The 9,351-nt window shown below is 45.0% G+C and overlaps 1 protein-coding gene across 1 annotated transcript; it reads left to right on the forward strand.

Annotated features, from left to right (window-relative positions):
- Positions 1-4,604: 4,604 nt before the first annotated feature.
- LOC148035741 (glyceraldehyde-3-phosphate dehydrogenase A, chloroplastic) lies at positions 4,605-7,944 on the forward strand. The gene is made up of 5 exons (XM_087677758.1): positions 4,605-4,792; positions 4,868-4,978; positions 5,148-5,449; positions 5,563-5,807; positions 7,172-7,944. The coding sequence occupies exons 1-5, from the start codon at positions 4,748-4,750 to the stop codon at positions 7,672-7,674; spliced, it is 1,206 nt and encodes a 401-aa protein (XP_087533884.1). The 5' UTR covers positions 4,605-4,747; the 3' UTR covers positions 7,675-7,944.
- Positions 7,945-9,351: the final 1,407 nt, after the last annotated feature.

The raw sequence follows: 9,351 nt of genomic DNA on the forward strand, positions 1-9,351 counted from the left end.
GAAAGTCTCCTAACCCAACTTGCAGGGATAAAGCTAAAAATGGATGAAGATGTTTGTATTGGTGTCTTGTTAAAAAGTCTGCCTCCTGCCTATGATAATGTATCAACCACTCTAACCAATATGCTTGATCCTCAACTTGTTGATATTAAAGCCTCTCTGCTAGAGGAAGAAAAGAAACTTAAAAGCAAAGAAGAGCCTAGCACTTCAAAGGATGAACAAATGTTATATGTAAACAACAGATACAAAGGTAAAAATGAACTGCTCTTCTGTGACTTTTGCAAAAGGACCGGACACACTGAGAAGTTCTATCATGCTAGGAAGAGGTCCCAAAAGGCCTATCTTGCAGCTGTGAAAGAAGAAGAAGACCATGGACCAAAAGATGAAGATGAAGATAAAGATGAAGACCACCAGGATCGGAAGGACAGGCTTTCCGATCAGTGGTGCGTCTCACGATTGTCCACACAGAAGAGAGCAGTGTCATTGTCCACACACAAGATTGTGTTTATGAGTTCAAGTCTCAATCTTGAAACCTAATTCACTTGTGTGACAGTTAGTGTCTGAGTCTATGTCTACATGAGTCTTCTTCCCGCCTTTGAACCACCATAGCCATGCTCTAGATCCGTGTTTCTCAACAAGTCAAAGGCTCCTTGGGCACTAGTGGACCTTGTGCATGGTCGACAGTTACCTCTGATATCTGCTTGCTAAGCACGCTAGGCTAAGGATCTAATTGTTGATAGGTCATGTTTGGTTTCTTGATTTCAATCGTGAGGGGCTCAATCACTCTGATATTTTTGATTCGAGACTTGGATTTTCGTTTAGGTTTCCTCCTATGCCTCTTTACTTTTGACATAATTTGGGCTTCTGACAGAGGTGGTTTAGCAGGGGGTTTTGGTACCCAAATCCATCGGTTGCCTGCATAATACCCTTGAGCATGAAGCAACGCCTTGGATATCCATCATGGCATTGTGCTAGCTCTCCATCGATGCCTTTGTCTATAAGGCTTGGGCTTCTTTCGTGGTCTTCTACGATATTTGTAAGTCCAAACCCTATCCTTGGCCTTGTCTCCTAACCTTTTTGTTTCAAGTATGGCCTCACTCATTGGTTCTCTCCGTTCAACTTGCGCTTGTATCAACTCTTTCAACAACTCCTTGCTCTCATTACTAGGATTACTTGGTATGTCAGAATGGTCCTTGCCTTTCCCTCGAGGTTTGGTGAGGTCACCCTTGCTAAAAGTCGTGATTATCCTCACACTTGGTAGTGTTAGGTGTATCCTCTGTGCTATATAGTCGGCTTCACACTTCGTTGCCTTTTTGAAGGGCCTTCCTAGGAGGATTTCCTTTCCACAATTCTCACTATTTGGAGGAACATAGAACAGGACTGGCAAGCTTTCTGTTTCAATAGCTACAAGGATTCTGCACTTCCCTAGAAGTGCTTGTGGGTGTTCCCCGTAAGGATTAAGAGTTGCACCAGTCGGTTTGAGCTCTGGTTGACCTAGTAGAGTCCATGCTTTTTAAGTCAAGATATTGAAATCTGCTCCTTCATCAATGAGAGCATCAACACTATGCTCTCTTTTTGCAGTGAGTTTGACCCTAAGATAAGCAGGTGGCACTATGTCTTCATCTTCCAGGTCTTGGTTTACAGCTTCAAGCCTTCTGATACATGCCTTTGAGTCCCTAACTGCACAGTCAGACGTGGATTCTCTACTGAGGTCTTGGGTCGTCTGTGCAGCGCTGCTCAAGGTACATCTATCGTTAGGACTGTCATGTCTAGTCATCCTCGCATTGATAGCTTGATGATGTTGCATTCGGCTTCGACTAGACGCAGTTTGAACACAATGTACATGTATTCTTGTGGTGTGGCCTTTTTGCCCTTCATGGCTAGATTGGCCCGTTGAGGTTCTAGGGTCTTTGTTTGTTGTCTCTGTTTGGGTATGGGCTTCTGTTTGCTGCTTTGCAAGTGAAGATCTATGCTTGTGTAGAGCCATTACTACACTAGGGCCTAATCCGGAGGACCTGTTGTGGCGGGCGTTTTCTCTCCAGCCTACCGGGGGAGGTGCGGAGGGGGCAGAGCCCCCTCTACGGGGGTCCAGGGGGGGTAGTCCCCCCCGGCCCAAAGGGCCGTTACGGTAAATACCATGCATGATTGGGAGAACCTAGTGATAGATCTATGATGTGGATTTGGCTCTATACGATTTCTGGAGTCTATTTTGGTGGTGGCAACTCAGTTTCTGGCCAAAGTGGAATTCTGGAAAAATAGTAGTTTTTGGGCCGAGTCCCAAATTCGGCCGGTCAAGGGCTGAGGGCCGAGCGGGCTGAGGGCCGAATGGGTGTGGGCCGAGGGCCGAGTGGGTCGAATGGGCCGAGTGGATCACTCGGACAGGCCGAGTCGATGTTAGGGCCGAGTTGTTCGGGCCGAGGGCCGAATGCGAATGGGCCGAATCAGCTGACTGGGCTGAATGAGTTTTTGGGCCAAGTCGGCTGGGCTGAGAGTCTAGAGCCGATTGTGGGGTTCGGTCCAAAATGGCCGTTACTCGAACGGGCCGAACGTGATGCAATTTTGGCAGATTTGATGAATAATGCTTCGTTTTTTATGATTTTGGTCTTGAGGGGTCACACAAACTTCCAGAATGCAAGAATAGACATGAATGAAGGATTCTATACCCCTGGAATATCAAATAACCTCCAAAGTACAAATCGGCAAGCAAATCAAACCCTCTTTCCTTGTTTTGACAGTAGAAATCCTAATGCTTATTTTCTTTGTTTTCTCCTACTCTAATGCATCCAAATCACAACGTAAATACCTACACTACTCCATCTCACAACATAAATCTCAAAAAAGCAAAAAACCTACTTGCCAAGGAGATCGAATACCATCTTCAACCCCCTCACTTCCTACCTATCTCAAGCACCGGTTCGGGGAAAACCCTACTTCAATGCTTGATGTGGAGCGGGCAAGCACTCAAGGCTTGAATCCATTGGTCTCGGCAACGGAACCAAAATTTAGTGGGAGCTCACGCTCAACCGCCAAGACCCACGGACCGCTTATTGCTTCAAGCATTTCAAGCCGAATGCTAATGGCTACCTCTCACATAGTCTATGCGCTCTCATGCCTACCGGGTGTAGTGAGCTTACCTTCATGCCGATCGAGTTGCCTCCTCTCCCGCACACTCCGGTAGCTCCACGATCCAAGTGCAAGCTTCAAGCAAGCTCGATCCTCCTGCTCCAAGCTCCAAGCTCCATCGCCGCGAGCAAGAGAAGAGAAGAGAAGAGAAGAAGAAGAAGAAGGAGAAGATGGAGAGCTTCTCCACCCCACGGTCCCTCACCCTCACACACTCACTCCCTCACACTCTCACACTCCCTCTCTCAAGCACAAGCTCAAGCAAGCAAGAACAAGAAGAAGAAGAAGAAGAAGAGGAGAGCTACTTTTGTCCACACACACCTGGCACATTACATGGGTGTGTTAAAGAGAAAAAGATATTTTTTATTATTGCCACTCACCCTTGAACCTCACCTTCACATTGCCTAACCACCTAGCTTTCTTGTTGCTAAATAATGTTGTCACCAATTGAGTTGGTCTTCCTTGTGGACTATAAATATTTTGATACACTCGATTACCTCACTCTTATAATCTAGATTGGACAACAAACTAATGATGAGTTGGAACAAGTTATGGTGTGGATAAAGAGCCATCTGTGAAACATCAATCTATATCTCAAAGGGCAACTCTCTCTCGTAAACCTATAAGTGTGTCTCATTGATATAATTTTGAATGGAAAATGTGTCATAGTTGTCATTGCTAGTTAATGGCGATATGTTATTCTAGTTGTGTCTACTCAAGTCCATTGACTTCAGTGTACTACCCCGTCAAGTTAACATCTTGCAAACAATCACACGACAAGTTAACATCTTGCAGTCACATAGTATTCAAGTCTGTAGGATCGGTGAGGAGAGAAAAGCACATAATCACATGGCACCCAAGACTATAGGATCAGTTGAGGAGAGAGAAGCAAAACCGATGAGAGAGACATGTTTATTCTTTGTTGGAAACAAAGCGATAAGCATTTATTGTGTGGTGATAATGAATAGATAGCTCCCATGTGTCACATACTATCTCCAGTCCACAAAGTACCTCCATCTTTGGAGTTACTCTCATTTTTGGAGGTACTCTATTGACTAGGCTCAACACCACAAAATGTGCTGACAGCGGACTTTCAAAGTCATGGAGTTGGATGGCATTACGGACATGCGCACTAAACTAGCTACTTGGGAGAGTTTCTCAAGTCAATTGAACTACCCGTGTCTTGGCTCTCATTCTCCTTGGTAGGGGGAACCCAATCTCTTAAATTATCTCTAACTTCAAACTACAGTAGTTCGATGTTCCCTTTGTATGTCTGTTGTGGTATGGAGGAGACCGACGGCTTACATTTGCGAATGCATTCGAGCCACAAAAAGAAAAGCTTGCCGACGGCAGCGCCGTTGGATGAAGCATGAAATGAACGGTGAGAGATGCGGCTGTGGCCTACCTTATCTGAAGGAGAGAAGTCTATTCACACTGAGGGTGAGGCTTGTGTGGTCGGAAGAGATGGGGGATTGATGAGTGGCAGGTGCCGAAGTCCGGGTGCAAATTCGCTCTCTCTCATCGCAAGAAAAGGCTATGTTAAAACTGGCATAAATCATAGAACCCGTTCCCAGCTTCGAATTGGATTCCTCACCCGAGAAGGAAGGCGCGCTGCTCTCTTCTGCTAGCTATGGCCGCTGCTCCATCTTCTAGCATTGCAGCTAGCAGCTCTCAGGTATGGACACGAGAGAGAGAGAGAGAGAGAGAGAGAGAGAGAGAGAGAATTGGCTAATAATCATTCTTGTGGCAGGCTGCTGGGAGGTCCCTCACTGAATTTGCTGGACTGAGGAGCTCTAGTAACATCACCTTCTGCAAGAAGTCCGATGACTTCTCATCCAAAGTTGCTTCCCAGACAGCCATTGTAAGAGCACCTCTCATCCGAAGGGGAATAACCTGATTGCAGCAAAAATTTCCGATCAGAGAAGAATTTCCATGCACTTCTGTTAGAATTTGGAGATGCCTCTGAGTTGTTTTAGGGTTTGAGGATGCCTCTGAGTTGGTTCTCTTGTAAATGTTTGACGATTGCACAGGCTGCCTCATCAGGCCAGAAGAGGGCTGTCGCCGAGGCCAAGATTAAGGTCGCCATCAATGGGTTTGGCAGGATCGGTCGCAACTTTATCCGATGCTGGCATGGCAGGAAGGACTCTCCCTTGGACGTGGTTGTCATCAATGACACAGGAGGTGTGAAGCAGGCATCCCACCTTCTGAAATACGACTCCATGCTAGGCACCTTCGACGCCGACGTCAAGGTTGCCGGAGACGACGCCATCGCTGTGGACGGCAAGGTGATCAAGGTGGTGTCCGACAGGAATCCCCTGAACCTTCCATGGGGGTGAGTGATGCATTCAACATTTTGTTTTCTGCGATGAATTCTAGTACATTTATGTGGTCAGATTCTGCATGACAGGCCTGTGATTGTAGTGAATCTGAACGATAATGGCGCAGGGCCTTGGGCATCGACCTTGTGATTGAAGGAACCGGTGTGTTTGTGGATGCGGAGGGAGCCGGGAAGCACATCGCGGCAGGGGCGAAGAAGGTTCTGATTACCGCGCCAGGGAAGGGTGCCATTCCTACCTATGTTGTCGGCGTGAACGAGGAGAACTACAGCCCTGACGAGCCCATCATCAGCAACGCTTCCTGCACCACCAATTGCCTCGCTCCCTTCGTCAAGGTTCTCGACGAGAAGTTCGGTATGTGCTGTTCTTCGAGCACTTGAGCTGGATAGGGTGCACTCGTTCACTTGGCTTGATGAACTTGCTCTTTGTCATGTACATGTAGATGGCTAGTTTGGGCATAAGGTACTTGCACTTTGTTGCACGAATGAGTGTGACCTTCGCTTGAGAAATAAGTATCTCTTTGGAGATATGCTTCGACTAGGTGGGATTAATTGGATGGCTAAATTATATCTGGGATATTTTTATACTATGGCACAACTACTGTGTCGAATGACACATGGATCAAGAATCATTCTATTTAGGGTTTGGGAAAAGAAATTTGAGGAAGAGGGAGTAAATCCTTTTCATGATCATCTGAGAAGGAAGTATTTCCTATTGAGACGATATCTTGTACATAAATTTAACAAATGTAACTATATTTTGAGAAAATTGAAGAGGATTTATTTCCTTCTTCCAAAGAATTGAGAAGGATTTTTGTCAAGGTGAACAAGTTCTAGGTTGAAGCGAACATGCCTTTTCTCGAACCCTGGGACTCAAATTCAACGTCTATTGCAAGGTTGATCATTGATGTACCAAGGTGTCACCTTTATGAAGGATTTGAGGTTCCCAATGGAATATGCTTGTTTGGTTCTTAAGGGATAGAAGCAAATTTATTGGTTGGTGGTTAAGGGGTAAGTCCTAAAATGAAATATTGTTGGGTGGTTTTGAATGTAGATAATCAAGGGGCTAAGATACAAATTGGCTATGATATCAAGGTGATGAAGGAACAAGGGCTCTAAGTGGATACCTAGAGTTGGTGAAGGGGATGAGGTTGTTAATTATTGATGAAGCGATTGGAAGTTCTTTATGTCAGAGAAAATTTGAGGCCCAGTGTCAAATGCCATGCTAGTCTAATATGACCAAGGGTCATATGACCCAAAAATTTGCAAAAATATCTGAAGAAGCCTACTTCGCTTAGGTTGTTTGTACTTTTATTGGTTGTGGTAGATTTTAACTAGGTTCAATTGAGAGGCCATGACAGGCTGAAACTTATCTGTCAATGAACTAAACAGCCAACAATGCAAAAGAGTGAAGGGCTGAAGTATATAGGGTTAATGTGAAGAACTATATGTGTGTGTACACACGCAAATACAAACATTCTTTGAGTATTTCAAGTATGTTTGTATACACACTAGCGTTTATTGTGCGTTTCAATGTCTTGCACTAACATTCTTGATGTTTGGGTGTGTGCGCGTATATATGTATAACGTTCTTTGTGCATTTTAAGAATGTGTGTGTGTGAGAGACAGAGAATTATGTGCAAGAGTTCAATCATCATCACGTGGTGTGTGTTCGATCCTGACTGTGTTGGACTTGTGTTGTTGGGGACTGATGGACAGGGATCATCAAGGGGACGATGACGACGACGCACTCGTACACGGGAGACCAGCGGCTGCTGGACGCGAGCCACAGGGACCTGCGGAGGGCGAGGGCGGCGGCGCTGAACATCGTGCCGACGTCGACGGGGGCGGCGAAGGCGGTGGCGCTGGTGCTGCCGAAGCTGAAGGGCAAGCTGAACGGGATCGCGCTGCGGGTGCCGACGCCCAACGTGTCGGTGGTGGACTTGGTGGTGCAGGTGGAGAAGAAGACGTTCGCGGAGGAGGTGAACGCCGCCTTCCGCGAGGCCGCCAGCAAGGACCTGACCGGCATCCTGGCGGTGTGCGACGAGCCCCTCGTCTCAGTCGACTTCCGCTGCTCCGATGTCTCCTCCACCATCGACTCCTCCCTCACCATGGTCATGGGCGACGACATGGTCAAGGTCGTCGCCTGGTACGACAACGAGTGGGGCTACTCCCAGCGCGTCGTCGACCTCGCCAACATCGTCGCCAACAAGTGGAAATGAGAGCACGCGATCGACAAATGGACAGATTGTCAGTCAGTCAGTCAGACTAAGCACATCGCCACCCCCCTTCAATGTGACCCCAAATTTTCCCTCTCCGTCAAACACAAGAGTGTATGCTTGGTCTCCCCTTCCTATCGATCGCTCTCTCTCTCTCTCTCTCTCTCTCTCTCTCTCTCTCAACCCCAAGTGTATCATCCCACTTCTTTCATTGTTTTTCTTGTACCCCTCTTTTTTAGACAATAACTTCTAATATGATCAATTTTTGTAGCATGCCCAATTGTTGAACTAATCCTCCACTTTCAACTACTTCCAAGGTTAGGTTATAATTGTTCTATTCAACGTTATCGAACTTGTTCTCTCATGCTTCTTGCCCCCACACATCCTTCACATGAAAAGAATGATTTCACTTTATATGTGAAAAGATGGTTGTAGTTAAGGTATAACATCTAAAAAGGATTGCAGACATCTTGAAGTATGAAGTAACAAAAAGTTTACATATGCTAAATGTGAAACTCTAGGTCACCTCTTAAACTTGTTTGCTAAATGCCTTGGCTTGCCTTAGAGACCTAGCTTCAAGTTGGATTGATAAACTAATGGGAGGGGGCATCCAAGCTGCTTGAAAGATCTCCCCTTCTTGAATGATTTTTTTTTTCCTCCTCCAAATAAGAGAGTTCTTTAAAGTTGGATTGACTAGTATTAGTTTCATTTTGCATACGCTTATCATTGGGCCAAAAAAATAAATAAAATAATTATGTATCCATTAGTTGCTAGAGAGAGTTCTTTCTCATTAGAAGAGTATTTGAACCATCATCTACCAACATTTTCTCTAGAAAGACTTGGTGCTCCAATTGTAGCTTTAGATTGTAGGAAGTCTCTAATGGGCCCATCAATAGCCTCCTCTAAATTCCACAACAATGGAATCTTGAATCCTTGAATGACACTCCCATGTATTCACATTCCAGCCGAAAATCCATTAAAGATGGCATTCCATGCACTCATCATGGCCTAATAACCATGTACACTTCATGTATTCTTGATAAATCTAGGTTGATTTGGTCATGTGCCCTATCCAAATCCAAGCTTACCATTATGCAACTAGTGCTATGTCCATTGAATAGTTCCATCATGCACCAATTTGAGGATGAAATATTTGATCTTCCTACCTATGACGAAATCATACTATCTCTATTTTAGTGATTTGATGAACATGAGCTTTACTCTCCAAGCCACTCCTTTTGCTACGACCTTATAAGTTGTATTGAGCATGGTCAAGGGTCTCCAATGGTTAACTCGTTTTCTCTCCATAATATATTTTGGTTTTGGCTTAGCTTCTTGTTCACTAAAGAATGCATGTCATCGGTTGCAATATAACTATTGATGATTTTGCATAGATCATTATCACATATCACCAAATCATTTGAAATAAGTAGATTGCCAACCATCTATGCTTGGAGCTTTTTCTTTTCCCATCTTGAAGACTACTAGCTTACTACCAATAATTGACATTAGGTGGGTTTTAAAGAGGCAACCAATGTCTTCCTCTAGATCTAAGGCTCCTACAACTATTATTCTCCACAAAGACAATTGTTTCTATCTATTTCTTGCCTTTGAGGACACTGAAGTAGAACAAAGTGGGAGCATCCCTTTAGGTTTCATGCTACCCTCAATTATACCTTG

The sequence above is a fragment of the Lygodium microphyllum genome, chromosome 5, assembly GCF_053477565.2.
Source record: "Lygodium microphyllum isolate KBCC chromosome 5, Lygodium_microphyllum_v1.1.10, whole genome shotgun sequence".
In the NCBI taxonomy this organism is placed as follows: domain Eukaryota; kingdom Viridiplantae; phylum Streptophyta; class Polypodiopsida; order Schizaeales; family Lygodiaceae; genus Lygodium; species Lygodium microphyllum.

Bases quoted from the DNA above. Each gene is read 5' to 3' on its own strand.
- LOC148035741 (XM_087677758.1), top strand. From the start codon at position 4,748: ATGGCCGCTGCTCCATCTTCTAGCATTGCAGCTAGCAGCTCTCAG. The intron at 4,793-4,867 runs GTATGGACACGA...TTCTTGTGGCAG, and splicing joins TTGCAGCTAGCAGCTCTCAG to GCTGCTGGGAGGTCCCTCAC. The intron at 5,450-5,562 runs GTGAGTGATGCA...ATAATGGCGCAG, and splicing joins CCCCTGAACCTTCCATGGGG to GGCCTTGGGCATCGACCTTG.